The following is a 27,510-nucleotide window of genomic DNA, read 5'->3' on the forward strand; positions in this document are numbered from 1 at the left end:
GTCGGGCAGGGGGAAAGGTACTTAGCAGCTTTGAGGGACGTGTTTGATCCATTTCGCCGCGGCGCAACAGCAGGAGCTGGTGCTCTGGTAGCCATTCCTTTGGCTTCGGCGTTGTACTGAGAACTCGAGACTAAATTTTCTCTTATGTTTGGCTGGCTGCAGGATCGAGGGCTCGCCTTCAAGGAAGTGATCTCCGTCGAGCTCGTGAGGGCATGGAGCAGATCGACAAGATCGTCAGGGCCGTCAAGGCGGAGGTGATCGAGGAGGTCAACAATGGATTCGCGCCAGGAACTCAAGTTCTGCATGCCGTCAACAATAGATGCGCGCAGGTCCTTCCTCAGTAGATCATCTATCGATGCAACCTCCTCTGGTGAGCACAAATGCAGTACCTCTGTATTGCTTGCTTGAATTGATTGAATTGCAGTTTTTCTGTTGGTTAAATTGTTGCTTGAATTGCTTGCTTAAATTGTTGTTTTTCTGTGCAATTGCTTGCTTGAATTGTTGGCTTGCCTTGACTTGTTGGTTCGATTTGAATTGAACCCTCCACATAAAAAACTACACTATAAATTTAATTGTTAGTTTGCTTTGAATTGAACCCAACAAATAGCTAAGAATTTGCTTTCAAAGTACACTATAATTTGACTGAAGTCACTAATATGTATGGAATGAAGTCACTAATATGTACGGAAAATACTCTACATGCAGGCACTGCTTGAACTTATGTTTGCTTAATTTCTATTGCTGACAATTATTACTGGTTAAAATGGATAAAAGTTGGATGAAGGAACCAAGGTCTAGTTCAAGATATGGTATTGGTGTTACCAATTTCCTGCTATATGCAGCTGCAAATGCTGGAATGCAAGATAGAGTTTTGTGTCCTTGCACCCGTTGTGCAAATAGGTTTTGGAAAACCAATAGCATTGTCAGTGAGCATTTGATATGCAATGGGTTCATGCATGGATACCATACTTGGGTTTTCCATGGAGAAGATAGTGTAGAACCTCTTGTGCCGCACTTATCTCCCCAGCCTGAAGATGTAGGTAGAACTGAAAGTCAATTTCAACCTGAAGAATTAGCTGATGAAGAATTAGCTGATAGTGATGAGATGGACCAGATGTTGTTGGACAATTTTGGAATGTATGACACTGGGGTTTTAGGCAACCAGGAAGATGGCGATAGTGCAGATGATGAAGATGAAGAGGACAGTAACATTGATGATGTTACTGCTGATGCTGAAGCCTACAAAAAGCTAGTGGAAGATGGTAGTCAGGACTTGTATGTAGGCTGCACAAGTTTTTCAAAACTACAGTTCATAGTTAGGCTGTTGAACATAAAGAATACATGGAAAGTGCCCAATGGATGCTATGATGAGATATTGTCATTATTTAAGGAAGCTCTTCCACAACCTCATGCACTATCAGGAATCAAAAATCTGCATGCATCAAAGAGGTACATAAAAGACATCGGCATTGGTTATGAAAGTATTCATGCATGCAAGAATGACTGCATCATGTTCAGAGGAGCACACAAGGACGACACAGTGTGTCCAGTATGTAACACAAGCAGATGGAAGAGTGAGAACACAGGAGTTGGTGGGAAAAGGGTGTACAAGGTTCCTCAGAAAGTTATCAGGCACTTCAAACTGAAACCAAGGGTCAGAAGGCTTTTCATGTGCTCTAAAACAGCACCTTACATGACCTGGCACAGTAAAGGCAGAACTAAGGATGCAAAATTGAGGCATCCAGCAGACTCTCCAGCATGGAAACACTTTGATTTTACGCATCGCAATTTCAGTGACGACCCAAGAAATGTTAGGTTTGCATTAGCTACTGATGGGTTCAATCCATTTGAAAACATGAGCATATCATACAGCATATGGCCAGTTATTCTGATTCCACTTAACCTTCCTCCATGGGTATGCATGAAACAATCAAATTTCATCCTAAGTGTTATTGTTCCTGGGAGGAAGGGTCCAGGCAAGGAAATGGATGTTTACATGCAGCTGGCCATAGATGATCTTCAAGAATTGTGGAAACCTGGAATATGGACACATGATGCAGTTACTGGTGAGAAATTCTTGCTACGTGCTGCTTTGCTTTGGACTATAACTGATTGGCTAGGCAGAGGCTGCATAAGTGGCGAGAGCTTGGTTGTCTGTGCACATTGTCTCACAAACACATGCAGTAGGTGGTTGAAGCATTGCAAGAAAACAGTTTTCCTGGGTCACCCGTACCGAACAGATGGTGCATCTTTCAATGGAAAAGATGAACTCAGAGATCCCCCAGCTAAGATTACAGGTCAAGAAATATCTGAAATGACTGCAACTCTGCATACAGAATATGGCAAGTTACAGAAACACAACAAGCCACCTAGGAGAAAAAAGAGGAGTGCTGCGGAATTAGAGGAGAATGAGGACATTTATATTCACAGTGTCGAGGAAACTTTCAAAAAAAGAAGTGTCTTCTTCCAGTTGGAATATTGGCCGACACTACTAATAAGACATAACCTAGATATCATGCATGTACAGAAAAATGTTTTTGAAAACATAGTGAATACTGTTCTGGATGTTGATCACAGATCGAAGGACAACTTGAATGCTAGATTGGATCTGCAGGATATGAAAATTAGAACTGCCCTCCATGCTGATATGACGACAGCAAAACCTATCATACCTAGGGCAGTGTACCAGATGCTACCTCAGGGCAAGAATATATTTTGCACTGTAATCAAGTATGCAACATTTCCAGATGGATATGCATCAAACATGTACCACAAGGTAAACTTGGAAGACAAAAGGCTAACCGGCCTCAAGAGCCACGATTGCCACATCATAATGCAGGATCTCATGCCGTTGGCACTGTGTAGATCGCTGCCTAGGAGTGTAGCTATGCCGCTGATACGCTTTTGCAAATACTTCAAAGTACTTTATGGTAAGGTGATAGATGTTGATGAGATGGAGTATTGGGAAGCTGAGATTGCAGAAATCTTGTGTCAGTTAGAGATGATATTTCCTCCATCATTTTTTGACATGATGGTGCATGTAACTATCCACCTAGCAAGTGAAGTAAGAATTGCCGGACCTGTTCAATTCAGAGATATGTGGTCTACTGAGAGGTTCGTAGGAACATTGAAGGACTTTGTACAGAACATGACTTATCCAGAAGGGTCATTGGCAGAAAATTATCAGTTCGATGAATGCCTGACATTCTGCTCAAGATATCTGAATGGCTGTGCTACAAAGTTCAATAGACCTAGTAGACATGATACTACTGAACCTAATTGTGCTGGACAACCTTATTTGAGGATCATCGGCAGGCCATTATCAGCTTTCGCTGCAAATCAGCTGGATTTCATTGCTTGGTCTCAAGCACAACGATGTGTGCTTGTCAACTATCCCAAAATTGAAAAATATGCGCAGTGAGTACATTCCCAAACTAGTTCCATAAACTAAATGTTCCTTTTGATATCAGACCAGTGTCTAACCCCATTTAAATCATGTAGAGAGCATAAAAATTTCCTGGCCAGAGGAAAAAGGAAGTCAAAAAGAGATATTGAGAATGCTCACCACAGCACATTCGTAGACTGGTTTTCTAACCATGTAAGTAGTGCAGCAAAAATATTTTTTGGTGAATAAAAATGACATCATTAACATGGTTCATTTCTCTACTAGGTACAAAATCTGAAAGATCAAGGACTTGATGTACCACATGAAATTTTTCGGTTATCTCAAAAGCCGTACAGGATGGTTAAATCTTATAATAGCTATAGTATAAATGGCTGCACCTATCATACACATTCATATAGTGTAGGAAAAGCAACACAGTGTGATGGAGTTTCACATGTTGCAAAAACATCGAGTTATGCAAGTTCTAAGGACAAAAATCCTACTTTAGGATATGTCACATACTATGGTAGAATTAGTCAAATAATTGAGTTAAATTTCTCAAATGGAGGCCACGTAGTGTTATTCAAATGTGATTGGGTAAAAAGTAACGGAGTTAGGGAGTTGGATGGTTTCGGAATAACCGAGGTCAATTTCAACCATACCTACAATGCACAAGACGAACATAGCGAACCGTTTATTCTTGCAAGCCAAGCCATACAAGTCTACTATGTGCAAGACCCAGTTGATATTGAATGGAACGCTGTAATCACTCCAACAATTAGAGATTTCTTTGATATGGATGGTGTGGATGTTGAAAAATGTGAGTGTTTTTTGCACCATTTTTTGTGTAAACCAAGGAAATTTTTTTATATACGTTTAAAATGCCATTTATTATTCATACAGGAACAAAAATGCTGGAAAGCCAAGAAAGGAAGATGAGCATGCTCAACCACAAACTAAAGAAATTAAATCTGCCTACAAGAGATGTACAACCATCTGAACTCATCTCCCATGAAATGGAAAGAATAGCTCTTATGAAGGAAGCAATGGCAAAGGGAGTTTACTACGATATGCTAGAAGTAAGTTCTCATTCATGCATCATTTCAGATAAGGAAAACTCATTCAATTTGCAGTCTGTAATTAATGAATTGGAAAACTGTTCAAATGGCAGTCTGCAAGGATATATGATTCAGAAGGGGGAAAAGAAAATGACAGTGATGATACCGAAGATGAAGCAGTAGATAACATAGAAGAGGACAGTGAAGAAGAGGAGGAACAAGAAGAGGAGGAACAAGAAGAAGAGGAGGAGGTAATTGAACAACCTCAAGAAAGAGGACAGCTTCAAGCACAACAAGGTATGGTCGTCAGTTTGCTGGATTCCATGTGCTAAAAGTGTTGTAGGCTCTTACTCGCTGTACTGTTTTAATTTTCAGTCAAGGAGAAAAGAACAAGAGGGCCTACTGATATGAAGAAGTTTTGGAATAGGCATGGTCCACATAACAAAGTAATTGTTGAATTCAACAATCTTGGACAGCCATGTGGAGTGAACACTTCACAGTTAACAAACTTCATTGCATACTTGGTCAAAGGAAAAGACGTGTCAATGGGTCATGTACGTTGGAGAAAGGTTCCAACTGCAGAAAAAGAGAAGTTATGGATGACTGTGAAGGTAACCAGAATTGTGTAGGTTTTTCAATGATTACTGCTTATGTCCTCACAAATGGAGAATGTATCTCGTAAACATTTCTTTTTGACAGGGTTTCTTCAACCTAACTGAAGCACACAAGGACTGGGTGATAAAATCAGCATGCAAGAAGTGGAGAGCCTTTAAGTGCTATCTGAAAAAAACTTTCTGGAAAGCGGAATTGTCGGTTAACCAGAATTGTGCAAATGGCTATGGGCAAAGAATTCATGGAGCACAGTGGAAAAAACTGTGCAAGTACTGGAGGAAAAGTAGTTCAATGGTCAGTAACCCATCTTATGTGCTAGTTTTGAGTACTTTTTGACTTTCTCCTTCAGGCACTTTTTTAGTCAGAGTAAACATGTGCTGTGCTTGTTTAGTTAATAAGGATTTTATGCAGGTACTGGCATCTAAGAACAGAAACACCAGATTAAATCAAGCTAACTGTCTCCATACAGCTGGAACACGTAGTTTTGCTGTTGTCCACGATCAGGAGGTACATTTGAATGCATCGTTGTACACAATGATAAGTTTTGCGGAAACATTTTAAATAGGGATTTCTATTTTCGTGCCCTCGGGTCCTTAGTTGTGCTCAGTTTTCCCCAGCTCCTTAGTTTTTCCTCAGTTTTACCCAAGCGTTTGTCTGAAACCATCACACGTGATGTAACGCCCGGTTGCCCGACGGTTGACCGTTATCTTCGACTAGTGGGGCCACGTAGAGCCTGCAAAGACACGTTAGACCATCCATCTTTGTTTGACCGTAAGCATCGCTGTATCCCCGACCAAAACGCGAACGAGTGGGGCTTCGCTATATCAAATGACAAGTGGGGCCATGGCGCTGATACAAGGGGCAATACACGGGTAGGATTAGATTTTTAAACGGAGCTCTACAGCGATGGCACGGAGGAGGTGGCATGCGGAGTGCCGAGATGAGATCGACGTCCACAAAGAACTGCATGAGGCGAGACCAGACGCATTAGATAGATATGAACTAGACGCGTTTAACCATGCAAAGAAGAGAAGAAATGGTCAACGATATCGACGACTACCTCAAAACTTTGACTGACCGTGTCCGACACGAACGCGAGCAATGTAGAGAAAACTAGTGTCTCTCCTTTCTGGCGTGTATAGATGGGTGCTAGAAGAGTGTGGTGGCGAAGGGAAAGACCTCGCGGTGGTCCGTGGCGTCCAACATAGCGGGGCGGCGTGGCCGTGCCCACATCGGCGTGGATGCATGTTCGGCATTGGCATCAGGCATGTACGTTCGGCATTGGCCTCGGTGGTATCTCCGGTGTGTCGTTGATCGAATGAGGGGACGGGATTGAGGGTGCATATCCCGACGGTGACCTAGCGAGTGGCGTCGAGCATAGCCGTTCGACCATGCCGATATCGGCATCGGCAAAGTTTGGAGGCTGTGGTGCTCGAATCAAGGAGGGATTTGTTTCTTGTACGCCAAAAGTGATTTGAAACAAGTTTCGTGTTGAAGGTTAGGTAACGAAAGTTTGTAAGTAAGCCCAAAATTATACTAGCGCCATGGTGAGGTTCTTTTTGATAGAGCTATACGGTTGGGCAAACTTTTTTGACACTTTTTAGATAGGGTTCCTTGTTGTTACACGTATGGCATCATGTATGGCAAATTTGGGATCATTTGGAGATGTTCGAAAAAATCACTTTGCTTAAACGCATGCCGTTTCGTCTCACTGAAACCAGCTTTTCTAACAAGGTGATTTATTCTACCTCCTCTAAATGACCTCAAATTTCATACAGCTGATCTTCTATACATAGATAGATAGATTGTTTCGTTTTTATATTTTTTGAACTTTTTATTTCCCTTTATAATATCCAATTGATTTTCAGGTCAAAACCTCGAAAAACAGCATCATGTATGGCATCATTTTCGCCATAAATTTCAAATTTTGTGAAACTTTCCCTTTTAGATATTCCTTGTTATAGATATGGCATAATGTATGCCAAATTTGGTTAGGTCTCATCGAAACCAGCTTTTGTAACAAGTTAGGTTTTTCGACCTTCTCAAAAGGGATTTTTTCTACCTTCTCTAAATGACCTCAAAAATCATACGAGACGATCTTCTATACAAAGATAGGTAGATTGTTTCGTTTTTACATTTTTTGAACTTTTATTTCCCTTTATAATACCCATTTGTTTTCGGATCAAAACCTCAAAAGTTAACATAACTAGATGGTGAACCCTTCCAAACTTCAAATACGAGAGATAGATAGATTGGTTCGTTTATCATTTTTACCGTGAATAGTAATGGCTACAAGAAATCGGTGATGGTCTATCATTTTTTGCGTGAAAAGTAATGGCTACAACAAATCGGTGATGGTTTATCATTTGGGATTTTCGTGAAAATTAATGGCTACAACAAATCGGTGACGGTTTATCATTTTTTGCGTGAAAATTTATGGCTACAACAAATCGGTGATGGTTTATCATTTTTTGCGTGAAAAGTAATGCCTAAAAGAGTTTATAATTTTTAGCGCGTGAAAATAAATACGAGAAAACCGCCATTTAGCAAACTTAGAGAGTGGAAGGTAACCGCCGACGGAGAGAGGGAGGGGTTATCCTGCCCGTTAGATCATACGATCAACGGTCGGCGGGCACGATCCGCGGGACATGGGCTAGACCAATCGGGGCAATGTTGCACGTGTGAGAGAATTTGTGGAGGGAGAGGGCAAAACTGAGTAGTATCAAGAAACCAAGGGCACCTATGTAATAAACAGACTAAGGGATTCAAATATGAGATTTAAAAAATGAAAAATGCGTGTTTTGTAGAATAAAACCCATCTTGGCCTATCTCAAACTATTTGCAATACAAATATACATGAGTGTGAGAATTGTGGCCTCATTTAGACAAAGTATGTTTTGGGGAAAGTCTGTTTTGGGAAGGGCTTATTGTGGAAAACCATGCACCTTCATAGCTACTAGGTGATTTGAGAAGGCCTTTGAGAAGTGGCAATTTGTGGTAAAACTTGATTTATCTATGACTTATCTATGTTTTGAGAACTGGAAATTTGTGGTAAAGACTCCATGAGTATGTGCCACTATTTTTCGGAATTTTTGCACATTAAATGACTCATTTAACTAGTTAATCCCATTTGTTGACTGTCTCGTTGACCAGCTACTTGAGGGTAAAACTGAGCATATTGCACTAGCCAGTACTAGCACTCAAGGGGAAAACCGAGCACACAAAAAATGCTAGTATAATGCTCGAGGTTATAACCGAGTATATCTAAATTTTCGGGGTTAGACTCGAGGACGCGTGTTGCGGTGCAGAAATGAAAGACGTGCAATATTTGACGCGTAGACGCCGGTCGCGGTGCGAAGTCGAAGACGTGCAATCGTGGACGCGTGGCGCATTGCAGAAGTCCAAGACGTGCAGACGTGCAGCGGTGGACGCGTAGGACGCGGGTCGCATTAACCACCACTAGCCTTTATAGACGCCTCCTCCCACTATCTCTGTCACTCTCACTCGCCTACGCAACGCCGCCTCTCTCACGTCCCATCATCTTCTCCAAAGCAAAAAACCCTCTCCCTCTCCCTCTCCTCTGCCGGCGAGATGGACAAGGAGAATGCCAATCCCATCGTCCACGGCGCCGTCGGCTCCAAGCGCGACGCCTCCCTCTTCGACGCCGTCCCCTCAATGGACGTCGCCGCCGTCCCCTCAACGGACGTCGCCGCCGCCTCCGCCGGTGCATCGGAGGCTGCTGCCGCCGGTCGCGGTCAGATCCCACCGGGATGGGACCCCTACGAGCCGGTGCCGTACGTCCCGCCCCCGAACCGCTACGACACCTCCATAGAGGACCCATGGAACGAGGTAATAACTACGGTTTGCTTCCTTTTTTGTTCCCCATTCCTTTTTGAACCCTATTTGTGCTGGTGTAGATGGATCTGTGGATGGATGAGTATTGGGCTAATATTTGCGCCGATTTTATTCCATTTTGCTTTGATCCCTCCTTGATTTCGTTCAAGATTTGGGTTTCGGCCGTTCGGTTAATTTATGCAAGTAATAATGGGATCTCAATCGGTTAATTTATGCAAGTAATCATAGGATCTCAATCAGTTATTTTATGCACGAATCAAAAGATATCAACCGTTTAATTTTGCAAATAATCCGGAATGTGTTCAAGTTCAGATCCGGAATCTGTTTCTTTGCCTATGATGAATCGGTGGGCACGATTTTTACGAGGAGGGTTCGGCGAACCATTTCGTGTACAAATCCGTTGTGCATGAGCTTTGGTTCGCTTACACCGTCCCTCGTAGACATATAATCGTGTCCACTCTAACCGAGGCTGCCTCTGTTTTTCCTAACTTTGTTATCATGCACGTTTGCAACTCATTCACTAATAAATTCCCGTTTGATATGGATCAGCTGTCTGGCAGCGACGTCGGCAGCGACGACGAGCACCATGACGTCAAGACTCGCCAGGTGTTGCGGAGGCTGCAGGTCGGCCGCATGTCTCCTACCTCGACGTCGCCAAGGGTGTCTACGGGTGCCCCTTCGCACTAGGAGGCTCGGCGGCACCGACTTCAAGCTGCGTCCTCACGCATGCCGAGAACATCGGCCACACCAACCCCAAGGTCGGCGCGTCGGTGAACCCCAACTCCTTCCGCGCCAAGCACTTGGCGCTCGGCATGCACCTCCGCGGCATCCGGCGGGTGGAGATCTCCGGCGGGCGCATGCCTCCGCTCAAGCCCAAGGCTCCCAAGGGGAGCAACAAGTGGAGGCAGAGGCGGATGGGGTAGGCGGAGTCCCGGACGTGTGCTGCTGCTCGCCTCCTCCATTTTGTTGTTGGGATCCCTTTGTTGTTAGTTAGGGATCCCTCGTTGTTATGTTGTTAGTATGATGGTGCTGTATCTGCTGTGAAGAACCTCGAACCCTACTATGTTTGGCTGCTCGAATGCAGCTTATTATCTATATTATCTATCCCTATTCTACTATATGACCTTGTGAATTTATCGTACATTCCCCGTAGATTTGCTTCTAGATTTAACTACATACATATGGACCGGATGGAGTACTAGATTGGGCTCCCTACTAGATTTGCTCGCCATATTGGGAAAACAACCAGGGCCAAAAGGCACAAATAATAATTGAAGAAAGACAGAAATGCAAGCTTCTCTAGATTTGATACTAATTATGTGAAAAAAGGCGGAGAGAAGGAGGCAGTAAAAGGTACTCTTAAAAGGGAAATGCCAATGGCCGAGAGAGACAAAACCCAGCTCCTGCTCACATGCAACCAAACGCAATCTCGTCCTGTCCCACGCGGTCCCTTTCTACCAGCCCCACGCGACGCGGGCCCACACGACGCGGCCCCACACGTCAGAACGGAGCGGTCAACTTAACGGGAATCCTGCCGTCTGAGCTGCCTTCTGCGGGTTTCAAACAAGGACTTGGGGAAAAGTGAGGAAAAACTAAGGGGCTGGGGAAAACTGAGTACAACTAAGGAACCGAGGGCACGAAAATAGAAATCCCTTTTAAATATGATATACTGACACATGCACTTGCACTGCTGTAGGAACTGAGGCAGGAAAGAACAGTGTCTAGAACAGAACTTTTCAGAATTGTTCATACAAACAAAGATGGAGTGCCAGTGAATGATTTCTGTGCTACCAAAATTGTAAGTCATAGTCCCTGAAATTCATGCAAATGCAACTGACAAATTACTATAGCATGTACCATGTAATGAATGACTCACTTAAATTTGAATGCAGGCTTTGATAAATGAACGTTTCCAACAAAACCCTGCACTAGTTGGCGAGCCGCATATGGATGGTGACCTCTACTCAGAATTGTTCACACCTCCTAGGAATTGTAGAAGACATGGATTTGGACTACTGGTAGGAGGGAAAGGATCAAAGGTACTGGATGAAGCTGTAGAAGCATTAAGGGATTCTAAGGAGGAAAACATTGAGCTCAGAGGCTATGTGGAAACACTAATGGCAAGGAGTCAACAATTGGAAGAGAAGGTAAATTATCTGATGGCACGTCAACGAGATGGACATACAGATGAAATGCATCAGGAAAGAGAACAAGCAGTAGCAGAAGAATTAGCGGCATCAACACTTGCTGAACTGTCGGCGCATAAGCAAGCACCACCTGAGCAAGATCAAACAAAGGAAGCTTCCAGTGCAGCAGACAGAACAATATCAGCATCAGCATCAGCATCAATAGCATCTGGCATAACAAGTGCACCATCATCAAGTCATAATACATTGAAGGTACCAACAGCAACAACATTGAAGTCAACATCAGCTCCATTCAAATCACCTTTCAAGGCACCAGGAAAAGCAGCGGCATATGCCGAGAAAACAGTCCAGGGATCAGCAACAGCATGTGCCCAAAAAACAGAACCAGCAACAGTCCTGGGATCAAAAGCAATAACAGCAGCAGCCAAGGTACCAAAAGCAGGTGGATCAGCCAAGGGATCAGAAGCAGCATCAGTAACGACGATACCAGAAGCGTACTGGAGCAGCCAACAGATCAACAATAGCCCTCAAGGCTTCAGCAGCAGCAGCAGCAGCACGAAAGGTACCAGAAGCATCTGGAGCATCCAATGGATCAACAACACTAAATGGATCAAAAGCAGCACCCAAGGGATCAGGAGCAGCGGCACACAAGTTAGCAGAAGCAACTGGATCAACCAAGGGATCAACAACAGCACTCAGTGGGTCAGAAGCAGCAGCATCAGCACCCAGGAAATCAACACCTACACCCAAGGGATCAACAGCAGACGCAGGAACACTCAGCAGCCAGACATCAACCAGGACAAGAACAAAAAAGGCGACAACAAACCAAGACACAACATCTTCAGTATTGAAGGAAGCATCATTGCTTGGTCTTAGTCAAATGTTGCCGCCGAAATCGAAAGCAGTAACAGCTATCTCAGAACAAGGCAGTCAAGAAATGAAATCACCAATAACAAGTAAAAGAAGAAAGAATGCGAAGTCAGAAGATTATGTCGAAGGATCACAGGGCAATGTAGAAAGCCAAGCAAAAACAGCTGCAACACCAACAGGAACAATAAGCAAGAGACCGAAGAAGAGGAAGTTAGAAGAACTTGTTGATGATAAGCTAGAAGAACTTACTGATGATGTGGTCATTACTTCAGTTAGTGTAGTGCAGAAGCCAAAATGCTCTTACAGGAATTTGCTAGACAACACACTCTTAGTCAAGGTAAAAGAGGAAAAACTAGAAGAGAACATTGCTGACAAGGAAGGTGTTTGCCATAGTACAAAACGATGCACTGATGAACATAATGATTGGTTCAGAGCAAGGAATCCACTGAAGGTTAGTATGTTAGCAATTTTACCACACCTTGGTTTGCTGTTCTCTGTACAATTGGTTGTATGAACTTTTCAGTCTAATTTGACTGTAGCCACTAATTAGTATGTTAGCTAATATGGCAAATGATATTGCTGATTAACATTCTGGCATAATGTAGGCAAATAAAATGAAAACTGGCATTGAAGTGGGGTTGACTTCGCCAAACAGCTTTCAGATGGTGGCATTGGGAACAGTTCAGGAAATTGAAAATGAGGAGTTTGTCAAAGTTTTGGTGAACGTGGTCTTCAAGACAACAACTGCCCTGCCAATACCAAAAGGAAGAATGGTTCAAATGGGAGACACTGAGGCACATTGCATCACCTGGCCAAGAAAAAATGTAGGTCACCTTTGAATCTTTCTTGTTCACCTTGGTGTAATGCTTTTACTTGTAGAAAAATAATAAATGTCAAAATTATAAAAGAAACTGGGAGGATTAGCAAGGTAAAATATGCAATTTAACTAAACTATGCATAGTAGCAACTATACAATATCAAGGCATGTGCAGCACAGAGATGTGCTTGGTTAAAATATAAAGAATTATCAGACTTTACATGGCTTGACTTAAAGAAAATATGAGACTTATTCATTGAAACAGGGCAGCTCATTCCACATTCCCTCCCAGCCTACCCACTGTACATGGCTTGACTTTTTAAGAAAATATGAGACTTATATTTGTTTCTTGATTCTTTCTTGTTCAACTTGATTTAATACAATTATTTGTATATGGTAGTGCAATTATATGTTGTCTTGCCAACTAAATCATCACCTGATTCAGCTAGATTTCTAGTTTTCTACGTCGCAGAACAGCTTTTGTATCACTTTTGCAAGATATATGTTTTGCTGCCAACTTATAGAGCATGCAGCAACCCGACAGAGTTGCTTTAGTTTGCCGGTAAACCTGGCGGAGATCTCATTTTGCCACTTTTGCAAGATATATGTTTTCCCGCCGACTTAAAGAGCATGCAGCAACATTTAGTTTGCCGGTCAACCTGGCGGAGATCTCATTTTGCCAGTACTTGATCATTTATTCCTCCGTTACTGAAATTATTTGTGTTACTGTAATTAGTTGTTACATCTTAATTGCTCAATCTTATTTATTCCAACATCTGTTGTTTGACACATTCAAAATTGGTTCCTTGTAGGTAACAGATCCGGCAATCGATAGAACATCAGCCGAGATTGCGTGTACACTTGAGAAGAAGTTGAAAGCAATTGCATCTACTGCTAAGAAGAGGAAGGGTGGAAGTCAGAAAGTTACTGCTTAGATACACTGCTTAGATACTATCATCAAATTACTGCATAGTTACTGTCATTGTCTTATGCATATGTGCAAGACAATGCCTCCAAAACTGCAAAGTTATGCATCTGTATTGCAATGTGATTACTGTGATCAAATTACTATCATCAAATTACTGCATAGTTACTGTCATCAAATTACTACATAGTTACTGTGCATGTTAGTACTGTAAGGTTTTCAGAGGCATTTTGTTTACTAGCTTGTAAAGATATTTAGAGGCACATCTCAAACTGCCTCTAAAGACATTTAGAGGCAAATTTCAATGTGCCCCTGAAAACCTTTAGAGGCAAATCTCAAACTGCCTCTAAAAACATTTAGAGGCAAAACACTAAGTGCCCCTAAAAACCTTTAGAGGCAAATCTCGAACTGCCCCTAAAAATCTTTAGAGGCAAATCTAAAAGTGCCCCTAAAAACCTTTAGAGGCAAATCTAAAAGTGCCCCTAAAAACCTTTAGAGGCAAATCTAAAAGTGCCCCTAAAAACCTTTAGAGGCAAATCTAAAAGTGCCCCTAAAAACCTTTAGAGGCACTTTTCAAACTGCCCCTAAAAACCTTTAGAGGCACTTTTCAAACTGCCCCTAAATGTATTTGGGGCATTTCATTCAAACTGCCCCAAATACATTTAGGGACACAAGCATCCGGGGCACTTTTTATAGTGCCCCTAAAAGTAATTAGGGGCACTTTGGCTACCTATTGGGGCACTTTGAAGTGCCCCTAAATATGGACCGTACAGTAGTGTGCAGCGGGCGAAGCACGTCCAGGCCAGCGCGACAATGGCGGCGAAGGCGGATGGGGAACGAGGCAGGGGCGTGCCGTGGGCTTCGCCGAGGTCGACGATGCGCTGCTTGAGGCGCTGGATGTCGTGCGCGTCCAAGGTGAACGTCCGGCGGGTGAACCGCGCGATGTCTTCTCCGATGGGCGATGCCAGTGCCGCCTGCGCGTGAACGGGAACAAACAGGTACTAGCTGTCAAACGCGTCCGAGCTGTCAGCGAGCGAAGGCTACTATGAGACAGAGGAACAACAACGTACCGAAGGCAAATTTGGCGCGATCTTTTGCAAGATGCTGCTGGCTAGCTCTTCGCCGCCGGGCAGCTTGATGAGGGAGCGGTCGAAAGTCGGCGTCGCGGCCGGTATCTGGCCACGGCACGCAGACGCCCACGCCTCCACGAAGGTCCAGAGCGACCGCCCGTCAGCCACGCCGTGGTGCACGGTCAGTCCGACAGCGAAGCCGCCCTCGAATCGCGTGGCCTGCACAGCGAGCACGGCGGTCGGCAGCTGGCTCATGTCCACCGCCGGAACGAGCCCCTCGAGAACGCGCATGTCGTGCTCCTCGTCGCCGGCGAGGCGGCGGATGTCGGCGTCGGACTCGGCGACGACGAACCTGACGCCGTCGGTGGGGGAGCAGCTGATGGCGACGTCGCCAGTGTCCTTGAGGTGGACGAGCCTGCCGGCGAGCGGCGCGAAGCTGCGCAAAGTCGTGGCGAGGGAGGACTTGAGGGACTGGAGAATGTCGTCGAAGGGCGGCATGTCGGCGTCGTGGTAGAGCAGGACGTGCTGCAGCCTCGGGATGACGACCCACAGTGACTCCATCGCCGTGAGCTTGATGGGCTCCGGCGGCAGATCGGCCGTCGCCGGCACGCCGACGTAGCTGGCGCCGATAATTTTGACTGGCGACATGGGGGTAGACTCGGTAGAGCAACAAGTTGTGAGCACTCAAGGATCCGAGGAAGGTGCAAGGTTGGTGGTGCACGGCGCCTTAGGGCATGCCCAATGCATAGCCCTAGGGGTGTTACCTCGCAGCTTTATCTTGGTTCGGGTGGTCCAAATTAGGTTCGGATGAGGAGGTAACCTTTTCATCAGGAGGCAACCTCTTCAACCATAAAGTGAAAAATGTGAGAGAGAAAGAGAAAAACCAAATCAGCTTTTGAGAGAGACATATTAATGGAACCATAACATGGCATGCATATGTCAAAAAATTTATCCAAGCCTAGTTGGACAGCTGCCTCCATTGCTCATGCCCTTGTATTTGTCGATCAGTTCGTCTGGTCCTGCTTTTGGCAAACGTACGCAAATGGACCATGTAAATGTGGATGGATGATGTAAGCAATGACTAGAACGACCATGTGATTCAGAAAAATGGGGTTAATTAACCGAAAATCCCACTCACATATACGTGGCTTCAAGATCTGTGCAGACATCTTATGTATATAATACAGAAAACTCTGTATAGCTGATCGAGCTGGAAGTGAGAGGATCGGTTAACAACCATGATCTTCCACCCGAGACGTAGCCGTATCCACATTACACTTAATCAAACGCCCCCGCCGCAACGAGTCCGCGCTGGGACTAGAGCAGGAGCTTGCCTTTTCTTTGCATCCGGTTGCACTCTCCATGATCATTTAGGAAGGGCGTGATTGGTTGCTGGCCATGTGATTTTCCGTTTTTACAGAGTCAAGCTCGTGCATTTGACAGCCAATAGAGAAAAAAAAATTCTCTGCGCAGCATGCTTTTTAAAGCAGGATAGACGCGGGCAAAAGTTAGATCAATTTGCAAGCTCGATTTAATTGTTCGCTAAAATCAAAACTTTAAACACAAAAGTTGTGTGAAATGGTGAGGTGAAGCTACTCTTTAAAGGAAATTTCAAATGGTTGACTGTGTATAACAAATTTGACAAAATTATCCAAAAAAGCTCCCAAAGGAACATGTAATAGAGTTTAAAATGCTGAACGAACCTATGAACCGGTCGTGGAAATGGAATCACAACATCGAGACGCATCTTTTTTATGTAGACTTTATCTCGAATCGATTAATGGGAATTAAGATTGAACTAATTTAGTAAGCCACAATACTCATTAACGTGCAACCTAACAATGTCATGGCCTTTGGTTTCTCTCGCCGAGTCCAAATAAAATTGCTAGCAACCAATTAAAAATGCTAGCCCAAACCAAGTTTTCACATATACGGTGGCTAGCGGTGGCTGGCGGGGTAAGTTGCACGAGATGGGAAAATTCCATGCCATCAACCAATTACGCCCAAAACGTTTTATGAAATCAAACGTACCTAGCACCAGGGTTTAGGTTGGATGATGTATGTTGTAATATCAGCATCAACAAGGGCCCAAACTTATGGAGTGTTGTATTTTCTCATCTAACAAAAATTAAGATGACTTGCGCATTTAAGATACTAGAAGGATACCCCGCGCGTTGCAACGAATTGGCGTAAATAGTCAAGAGGGTAACTTAAAAAAACTGACTTGAAATGGTTATGTAATTGGCGGCTAAAATTTGATGATGTGGATAATTGGATGGCTTAAAAAATAGATGATGTGGCTTGCATGTAGAGTATTAATGAATGTTAGTGGGGGATGACATGGACAATTGGATGGCTAATAGAATGAATGATTTGGATAGCTTACATGTTGAGATAAACAACTTAAATGACCCTCTAGTGGAATTTTACTTTATAACAGATATAAATTTGTGTGGGGAATTTTACATTGTCCGATTCCTTGTTTGGGAGTTCTAGCGAGAGGTCTTCTACGATGTAATTTACTAATCTTATGAGGGTGTAGTATTAAGTTATATTCACCGTTAATTTCAGGGGTATTCTCGGCAACTCAAAGGGTAAAAAAATCATGACACAGATTTGATTTGATTTGTTAACAACAAAGTGCAATCTGTCAGATCACGATTGATATTCCAAGGATACTTATCATGGCACAGATTTTGAAGCATAAATGAGGGCCTGCAATAAGCCGACGACTGAATTACATACTCGTTCCAGTCATCACTTACATCATCATCCACATTACATCGTCTATTTCCGCACGTCTGCCAAAAGAGGACGAGACGAACATGTGTGCTACTGTAAATTCTTGACAAATATAAGGCGCCGTGCACCACCAGCCTTGCTCGAATCCTATTCTTGTCAATCCTCATGTGGCGCCGAACACACTGAAACCAGGGGCGCTGCACCACTTAGCCAAGCGATCGGGTAACTTTGTTTTTTATCTCACACCTTGTTGCTCTATCCAGTCTACCCCATGTCGCCAGTCAGAATTATCGGCGCCAGCTACGTCGGCGTGCCGGCGACGGCCGAGCTGCCGCCGGAGCCCATCAAGCTCACCGCGATGGAGTCACTGTGGGTCGTCATCCCGATGCTGCAGCACGTCCTGCTGTACCACGGCGCTGACATGCCGCCCTTCGACGACATTCTCCAGTCCCTCAAGTCCTCCCTCGCCACGACTTTGCGCACCTTCGCGCCGCTCGCCGGCAGGCTTGTCCACCTCAAGGACACGGGCGAGGTGGGCATCAGCTGCTCCCCATCCGACGGCGTCAGGTTCGTCGTCGCCGAGTCCGACGCCGACATCCGCCGTCTCGCCGGAGACGAGGAGCACGACGTGCGCGTCCTCGAGGGGCTCGTGCCGGCGGTGGACATGAGCGAGCTTCCCACCGCCGTGCTCGCCGTGCAGGCCACGCGATTCCAGGGCGGCTTCGCTGTCGGACTGACCGTGCACCACGGCGTGGCTGACGGGCGCTCGCTCTGGACGTTCGTGGAGGCGTGGGCGTCCGCGTGCCGTGGCGAGATACCGGCCGCGACGCCGACTTTCGACCGCTCCGTCGTCAAGTTGCCCGGTGGCCAAGATCTAGCCAGCAGCACCTTGCGGAAGATCGCGCCAAATTTGCCTTCGGTACGTCTATTGTTTCTCTGTTTCATCGTCGCCTTCGCCGACAGCTCGGACGCGTTTGACAGCTAGTACACCTGTTTGTTCCCGTTCACGCGCGCGCAGGCGGCACTGCCATCGCCCATCGGAGAAGACCTCACGAGCTTCACCCGCCGGACGTTCACCTTGGACGCGCAGGACATCCAGCGCCTCAAGCAGCGCATCGTCCAACTCGGCGAATCCCACGGCAAGCCCCTGCCTCGTCCGCCATCCGCCTTCGCCGCCATTGTGGCGCTGGCCTGGACGTCCTACGCTCGCTGCAAGCCGTTCGCCGCCGACGACGATCTGCTGCTCTTCTTCTTCGCCGACACCCGCGACCGCCTCGACCCTCCCGTCGACGCGGGCTACATAGGCGTGTGCCTCACTGGGTGCATGGCGACGCTCCCCGCAGCTGAGCTCCGCAGCGAGCGCGCTCTGGCAGCCGCGACGTTGGCGGTGCAGGACGAGATCAACAAGATGAAGGAGGACCCAGTCGCCGGGTGGAATTTCATGAGCCCTGCTCTGTGGGCGTCCATAAACCGGATGATGAACATATCAGGCTCGCCTGGCTTTAGGGCCTACCAGATCGCCGACTTCGGGTGGGGAAAGCCAAGACGGACGGAGAATATCAGGATGAACGGAGATGGTCAGGTGGCCATGATGCGCGCGAGCGACGGCCAAGGCGTGCAGGTATCGGTGTCACTACTCCAGGCGGCACAGATGGACGAGTTCAAGTCTCACTTTCTCATGTTTTAGAGTGATAATATGATACACCATTATTTTTTGATGGGGCTACTGCTAGTACTCAGGTCAGGTTGATAGAAATATTTCAAGCATTCAGAGATGCTTAAGAGGATAGTGTTAACATGGTACCCGGATCAAATCCTAATTTAACGCTTTGGTGTTTTATAAAGACGGGAAAATAGGGTGTTTGTGGGTGCGCGCGTATAGGAATTTATTTTCAAGCATACACAGATAACATGCTATTTCTTTGTTGAGCGACAATAGGCATCTAGTGTCGATTCTCGTCTAACAAAAGTTAATAAGATATGCACATCTATAGTTTTGTACCATCCAATACATAATAAATGTTGTAGATTTACTACAAAGATACTAAAATTTAAAATAAATCTCTGACATTTATTGTGATAGTGTATTTTTAGGCGTTACGAAATCCTTGTATTGCTTCCTTTATTTCTCTAAAAAAATTGGATAGGAGGAATTATGATTTTACCTCTAGAGTCTAACTAGGGTATCACAGGCTCTGCACACAAATAGATTAATGGATAGATTCATTATGTGATGATGCATATGCTAGCCCACGCGCACTACCGAGCTATTTATCTGAGCCGTTAGCCTTCTAGTGTGACTAATGGATCGTCGCATGTAGGCCGGGATCTACAAGATTTTGGGCCCCTGAAACTCATGAGCCATGTGTCATCGCACAAGATGCACTCCCGCTCGCTCGGGCCAGCATGAAACATAGTGATTTCGTGTACGGAACCAAATCATTTCTCTTTATACCTTCTTGCACCACAGGTACCGCCACCCTCAAAATATAGCGGGGAAGACTTACGTAGGATCAGGTCTTAGATAGGATCTATGAGAATAATTTTTGCAAAAAGACAAAACATATTCAAAAATTCTGAAAAAAAATCACAACACATCTATGTTATCTATGCAACACCAAAAAATTGCAACTTCAAAACAACTTCAAAAATCTGAGTGTGAATAATATGAAATTAGAATTTGTCTTTTTGGTTTCTCCAAATGTAGATCAGATTTTAAGCTGAAATTTCTTGAAAGTTGTAGATACAACCTATATGCATGTTGTTTATTATTTTCAGATTTTTTGGCATGTTCAAAATATGTTTTTTGTGAGTTGATCCTAGCTAATGGAAAGATCCTATACAACTCTCTCCCAAAATATCGCGAGCATAGTGTCAGGCTCCACTCCCCTCCTCTAAACATTCGTATAGGGCGTGACTATTTATGACACATTCTCCACATGAATGTTGTTCCAAAAATATCAACGGCAGGGACCGTTTGAACAAGAAAAACCAGTGCTAGTACAATAATTGTCTGTCTGTGGTCTCGTTTTTGTTGAGTGTCCCGTGACCAATCTTAGAAGAGCTCTAAGCTCCCTGTGTTTGGCGCTGCTGTGATCGCTCGGCAGGTCGCTTTCACTGGTCCTACTGCAAAGCTATCTTTCGTGGTTGTCTACCGATCAGTTTGACCCGTGTTTCTGGTTCACCGCGACGGAGTTGGGTCCACTTGTCAGCCTGTTACCTGTAGTGTGGCGGTGTGTTTATGCCGGTGCGCTGGTGTGGGTCGGTTGGCTCCTGCCTTTTGACCGCGTGGTCGGTCTTCCCCTGTGCTGTTTGTTCAGCGGTGCTCCCGTTCCTCCTCCCTCAACGTCCAGCCACCGCTGCCCCCCCTTGATAGCGGGTTTGGTTGCGGCTCCCCTCTGCGCCGCCGGCTGATCTACTGATCTCTGCCCAAGATTGCTGCCGTCGGAGCCCCTGATCCACGAGGAGGCGTATCCCCGTATCCGTGCGAGGGATGTTACTCCGCCACCCGCCCAATCGCTGCCATGCAGGCCGCCTGCACAATGCCTTCGCCGGCGTTGGCGGCAACTCGATCCAGTTCGGCAACAGGCACGCACCGCTGGCCTCCCGCTTTCTCCTTTCCAGGTTAATGTGAGTATATTTTTCCGTGAGTTTACCTCTCTAATTAATCCATGCATAATACTCCGTACAACTTGTTTTTCTACAACAACTAGCCTGACCCATACTTTCGCAAAAAAAAAACAGCCTGACCCATAGAGGGGTGTGACAACTTTCCAGGTTAATGTTTATTGTTCCGCGAGGATTGTTTGTTCTGCTATAAATTACCAAACATTTACTTTTCCTTTATTTATTTGTTCTATCATTGAAGCTAGAAGGTCTCTGGGCCGTGCAAATTTCATTCCAACTATGATGTATACAATTCTAAAAAAAGTAAATTTTCTTTGCTTTGACAATATCGCTAGCTATGCAGATATGGGATTCCTTGATTTAATTTTCTTGATGTTGCAGTCAGATTTTAATTCACCGAGTTGTATTTCATCAGTTTAGCTCTGACTTCACCAATATAGATAATTCATAGGAGGAGCTTACCAAGTTCCTTTGCGGTGAAGGCAGCATCGGGGGAGCTTACCAAGCTCCAGGACATGGGAGTTGACGCCTCGTTAATGGCGATGTGGGCAAAGAGAAGATCAGATTTGTGAGCATGCTATCTCTCTCCTATCATCCCTTATTTTGTTATGTTTACAGTTTATAGTTTGACTGAGGCCACAAAATCATGATGTCCGAAGAGGTGTTGAGCTAATTCGAGATGATCAGTTGTCGCAAAAGGATCTGATTGATGTTGTCTATACACTATTCATTTTTTCAGTTTCTAGGCAGACCTAAATATAGTAATTGTTTTGCAGCTTCTAAGTACTGTTAGAGAAGATTTTGTACAAATTAAGACTGTATAGTGCCAGGTTAAAAATGATCTCGGTGGTAAATTAATCACCTGACAGTTTTGTGGTGCAAATTTTGTGTGTTGGACTAGAATTAGGAATGATACAAACTGATGTGTAATTGCTGTGGAACATATCACTACATAGGTGTTATTACTGAAGGTAAATAGGGCCTGAAAGATTTCTCAGTTATCTGAGAAGCCATCTCTAGAAAGATCCCTTAGTACTGCAATTAGAAAAACACTTGAGGTAATTAACTAATCTTGACTTCAATCCTATAGATATGTACGTGTGTGCGCTCAAGTTTCTTCAGCTTTACCGGTATAGAGGAATAGGTTTGTTTCAGTTTGTTTGCGTAATTAAATATTTTCATGCAATCCTTAGTACGATCCGATACATTAGATCATTAGATTAGTTTCTATTGCTTATTTTCTGTGATGTTTTAGGGGAAGCATATATACCAAGAACCATTAAGGATAATTATTCAGGTTGGAGTCGATCACTCCATTGAGTGGATTACCGAAGTAAATCGATGTTTTGATCAATGTAGTTGTTGAGCCTTGGAAGAAGGTAGCACATATACTTGTTCCAACGTAAATTGTGAAATAATGCGGCTTGCATCACCATCAGGTGATTATGTGCTGCCTTAGATGCTTGACATTATCTTATGGAGTGGTAAGCATTTTAATGACCTATGTGTATTGGCTTTCCCTCAGGTAGAGGCTGGTTTTTATAGCTGCTGACAAACATACATCGATTGATCTCACCATGCATGCCTCCTGAAAATCTAGACTCAAAAAGTTAACTTGGACTACTGAAAATGTTCCCTGTAAAATTATGACTATCGCTTCATGCAAGAGCAATCAAACTACCAGGAGCAATGGCTTTTAAAGGATATCACCAGTTTGGTGTACACATTTTCAGCAAATAGAGATGGTGTGTTTCAACTACAATTGCTAGAATCTGAGTCAAAGGGAGATTCATCACCAGTAAAATGAATACTGCTAGAAAAATCATAATACAGTTTATTTGTACTTCCTGCACGTGGATGTTGGGTTAGATTATTTACTCTCTTGATGAAGTCTCTCACTGTCTGCACGGTAGACAGAAAATGACTGCATATTTGGCACCAACTTTTCTTCAGCTAAGCATTGCCACAATTACAGCATTATGCACATGTGTTATATGCCCAAACAGTTGCATGAAATGTTTCAAGATCCACTGGTTTATTTTCTGAATCTTTGTAGATAATGACATCTATTAATGAAGATAGAGTGTGGGATGTGGCTGAAGGGGTTGCTTTAAGACTTGGTGCTGCAAGCATCTCTGTGTTTTCACCAAAGGCAACATATTAGTTTTGACTTTTGAGCAATGAACAGTGATATTCTGTATATTGGTGCACATTATATAGTGTTCATTAATGCTTCATCTTAAAGGGAAGCAATTGAAAATTGGTAGATCCCTTACAGCTATTGTTTTAGAAATTAGTATAATGCGCAGAATAACAATAATTGAAAAGCTATTCAGCATGTCAGGTATTATCCAGTGTTGTTTCTTTTGTTATAATCTTCGACTCAAATCTATTTCACTAGATTTATATTTTTTCAGCAATAAAATACCTACATTTGTGTTTCGGCTTGTATATACAAAGGAAACCCTCATACTGAAAATAAAACCCAATGCCAAAGTTGACAAATTGACAGAGCATCATAACAACACTAAAAACACAACGGCTTGGCAAAGTACACCGAAACATCTCGGCCAAAAAGAAGATACCCTAACAGAACAAATGGGCGCAGCAAAGCGCGCAAGGTCCATCTAGTTTAAAGCATCACCCACAGCGTAGTCGGAGCACATCTCGATCTGGACACTGCTGCGCGCTAGTCATAAGTTTTTGCAAGGCCATCTTCAACAGGCCGACATATTTCGGACGTCCGAAATATCCGTTTGTGTCGGCTCGCGGACGACATGCGATCCAGGAGAACGTTTGGGTCAGGTATCTCCAGCGGTACGGACGTATTTTTTTAGCGCAGACAGCGTCAAGGTCGTTAATGGCGGTTTAACGTCCCGTCAAGGCCTGCCGCCAGCGATTACCGGTTTCCGCGCGACGACGGTTGTTCCCGCGCTTGCCCAATACATTGGCAAGTTTCGCCGGCATTTCGCGCACGCGGGCAACGCCGTTTCTCGCCTCGCCGTGGCTATATATGGTGGACACCGGCGGGGGTGACGGGCACACCTCAATCTAAACCCTACCATCCATCCATGGCCGAGCACAACCTTAGCTGGGATCAGGTTGTTCGGATGTGCCGCCAAGCCCACCCGGAGGACAAGTAGCTAGTCGCCGATGCTTTTCAGGCCGAGCAGCTGGGCCTAGAGGCGGCGGAGGCGGAGGTTGCGGAGGCGGAGGCGGCAGAGCGCGCGCAAGGGCGTGAGCGCCTTGCTGCGGCCAGGGCGGAAATCGCCCACGCCAGGGCCGAGCTCGCCGAGGCCAGGGCGGCGCTCGCGGAGGCGCAGGCGGCGATGGCGGCCCCTCCGGCGGCCCCACCCGCGGACGCTGTCATCCACGACATCGCCGCCGCTGACGATGTTGTACCCACCCTCTTCGACTGCGGTGGCGACCAGTTGGTTCTGGCCGCGTCCTTCGAGACCCTAGCTGGAGACGCATTGCATCGTCAGGCTCGGGCAGCGGAGGAGGAAGCCCACAGCTACGCGGTCGCCATGGCTCGGGGGTACATGTGCTCCGACCTGGATTCGTTCCTATTGAGGGGTCCTTCTCCCGCGCGGGTCGAGAAGGAGAACCGGGAGCTGGCAGGCGCCATCGCCGCCAGGGAAGAAGCCGTGGCGGACGCGGCTAGGGACAGGGCTCGCTTCCACGCCCAGCTGGCGGCATTGCAGGCGGCGGACGCAGAGGCGGCCCATGCGGACGAGGCGGCGGCGGAGGCAGCGACGGCGGAGGCGGCCAACTCTATGGCCATGAGAGTCGAGTGGGACTCCTCTCTGTTCGAGGCCCTCGAACGCCGCAGGCAACAGGACGAGATGTTGGATCGCCAGCGTGCGCGGCGCGCGGAGTGCGTCAAGCGCTCCCGCTTCGATGATATATGGCGCTGGCCCCTCCGGCGGCCAGTAGTAGGCCGCGCGACTGCGATTAACCCAGGCCGTGGTATGCCACGTGACGGCGAGTTGTAGTTTTAGGTTAACTCGACTAACTATCTTTGTAAGATGGTCCTTTTGGCCAATCAATAGTAATAAAGAAATATTATGGTTACCTAGTCACTGTCGATCGGACCCGGATGCAATCAACATGCACTTTTCACGACCGCGCGGCGTTCGTGGAGATACAAACCTGGCGCATATTTGGGCCAAATTTGCGTGGACGGTCCGGTCACTTTGCGTCATCCCACTGAAGTAGGGATCTGACGTATTTTTCGAGCCGGCGGACGCAAACGGTGGCTCAGAGTCGTTTGCTCGCTCCGTTGGAGATGCGTTAAGAATACACCCGAGCTCAGCGCGAGAGGAGCACCCCAGAGTTCGTCGTCATGTCTCCGGTGAGAGTAATCCACGCGAGCTACGTCAATGTGCCGGCGACGGCCGCGCTGCCGCTGGAGCCGATCAAGCTCACCGCGATGGAGGCAATTTGGGTCATCATGCCAGTGCTGCAGCACGTCCTGCTCTACGAGGGCGCCGACATGCCGCCCTTCGAGGACATTCTGCAGGCCCTCCGGTCCTCCCTCGCCGTGACCCTGGGCAGCTTCGCGCCGCTCGCGGGCAAGCTCGTCCACCTCAAGGACACTGGCGACGTCGCCATCAGCTGCTCCGCCTCCGACAGCGTCAAGTTCGTCGTGGCGGAGTCTGACGCGGACGTCCGCCGCCTCGCCCGGGACGAGGAGCACGACCTGCCCGTGCTCGAGCAACTCGTTCCTGACGTCGACATGAGCAAGCTGCCGGCAGCCGTGCTCGCCGTGCAGGCCACGAGGTTCAACGGCGGCGTGGCTGTCGGGGTGACCGTGCACCACGCCGTCGCGGACGGGCGGTCATTGTGGACGTTCGTGGAGGCGTGGGCAACTGCTTGCCGGGGTGAGACGCCGGCGTTGACACCTTCCTTCGACCGCTCGCTCGTCAAGCTGCCCCGTGGCGAGGAGGAGGAGGCCAGGAGAATCTTCCATGAGTGGGCGCCGAATCTTCCTTTGGTACGTTCCTACAGTATGTAGTACGTTAAGGAATCCCACAACATTACATTTGACCCTTGCCTGTGCCGGTGCACAGGTGACAACGCCACCGTTGTTCTTAGAGGACCGCCCGCGGTTCACCCGCCGGACGTTCACCTTGGACATGCCGGACATCCAACGCCTGAAGCAGCACATCGTCCATCTAGGCGAAGCCCATGACGCACCTCTCACGGGCCCTCCGTCCACCTTCGTCACCGTCACCGCCCTCGCCTGGACGTGCTTTGCTCGGTGCAAGCCGTTTCCCTTGAACGACGATTTGCTGCTCTTCTTCTTGGCGGACGTCCGCGGCCGTCTCGACCCTCCCGTCGATAGGGGATACGTCGGCGTGTGCCTCACCCGGTGCCTTGTGATGCTCCCTGCACGAGAGCTCCGCGGCCCACGCGCCCTGCTGACCGCCGCCGCGGCGGTCCAAGATGAGATCCGAAGGATGAACAGGGATCCTGCCAACCAGCAGAGTCACCTGACCCCGATTATGCTGGCCTCATGGGACCGGCTAATGAACGTGTCTGGCTCGTCGGCCTTCGCGGCATATGACATCGCCGACTTCGGGTGGGGAACGCCAAGGCGAACCGAGCCCATCAGGATGAACCACGACGGTCAGCTGGCGCTGATGCGTGGAAGGGATGGCCTTGGAGTACAGGTGTCGGTGTCACTACTCCAACAGGCGCAAATGGATGAGTTCAAGTCTCTCTTCCTTGAGCTGGTCCACTCAAATTAGTTAACCAAAGCTAAACTTCAATAAGAGATTTTCGCTTTCCATAGGTGTTTAAAAGATATATCCACCCCATTACTGGACAAGCGAGAGTACATGGTTTTCATAGAAAACTTCTAGTTTTTGTCCATTTCCATTTTGGTTTATCAGTGCCTCCTAGAACAGCAGTACAGGCCAGCATATCTTGCATCAATCTATATTCATCTATCCGCTTTTCTTGATCATTCCAGTTATCAGGAAACAATCTAGTGGAGAAACCATTGGCAGGCCCAAACAGTTCTCTATAAAGCACATTGCATGAGCAAGTAAATCTAGTGTACCCTGAATAGTATACCCATCCCCATGTTTGAGAAATCATCTTCTTTTTCTAACAAAAATACTTTTAAAGACGGTGTATAGGATTTGCCATCCAGCTAGTCAGTGCGCCGAATCGAACCTCTTACATCTTGACTTATTAATCGCTCTCATAGAGCTCACCTCCGTAGCAATGGCTGCTAGCGGCGTCCAAGCATTATACAAATAGATAAGGAAAAAAAAAGTGATTTAAGTTGTGGGGTCTACTAACAGAGTAAGAGGAGAGCCAGCCCCTCATGAGGCAAAGCTCGCTGGGCGCTGCCACGAACCCACGATCATACGTACAAAAATCGGACGAAGT

The 27,510-nt window shown here is 46.3% G+C and overlaps 3 protein-coding genes across 3 annotated transcripts in view; 2 read left to right on the top strand and 1 right to left on the bottom strand.

Moving 5' to 3' along the window:
* LOC124679137 (malonyl-CoA:anthocyanidin 5-O-glucoside-6''-O-malonyltransferase-like) overlaps positions 1-15,387 on the bottom strand; it is a 16,136-nt gene extending 749 nt beyond the window's left edge. Inside the window, exons 1-2 of the mRNA XM_047214950.1 lie at positions 14,740-15,387; positions 14,441-14,643 (exon numbers count right to left, since the gene is read on the bottom strand). Coding sequence (XP_047070906.1) covers positions 14,441-14,643; positions 14,740-15,387 — 851 coding nt within the window. The remainder of the gene's footprint in view (positions 1-14,440; positions 14,644-14,739) is intronic.
* A 2,365-nt stretch (positions 15,388-17,752) lies between these two features.
* Positions 17,753-19,187, top strand: LOC124679055 (phenolic glucoside malonyltransferase 2-like). Its single transcript, XM_047214882.1, has 2 exons — positions 17,753-18,400; positions 18,500-19,187. Exons 1-2 carry the CDS (start codon positions 17,753-17,755, stop codon positions 19,166-19,168), a joined length of 1,317 nt encoding a protein of 438 aa, XP_047070838.1. The 3' UTR covers positions 19,169-19,187.
* A 6,266-nt stretch (positions 19,188-25,453) lies between these two features.
* Positions 25,454-26,861, top strand: LOC124671256 (phenolic glucoside malonyltransferase 2-like). The gene is made up of 2 exons (XM_047207648.1): positions 25,454-26,104; positions 26,181-26,861. Exons 1-2 carry the CDS (start codon positions 25,454-25,456, stop codon positions 26,859-26,861), a joined length of 1,332 nt encoding a protein of 443 aa, XP_047063604.1.
* The last annotated feature ends 649 nt before the right edge of the window (positions 26,862-27,510 follow it).

The sequence above is a fragment of the Lolium rigidum genome, chromosome 7 (genome assembly GCF_022539505.1).
Source record: "Lolium rigidum isolate FL_2022 chromosome 7, APGP_CSIRO_Lrig_0.1, whole genome shotgun sequence".
Classification (NCBI taxonomy): domain Eukaryota; kingdom Viridiplantae; phylum Streptophyta; class Magnoliopsida; order Poales; family Poaceae; genus Lolium; species Lolium rigidum.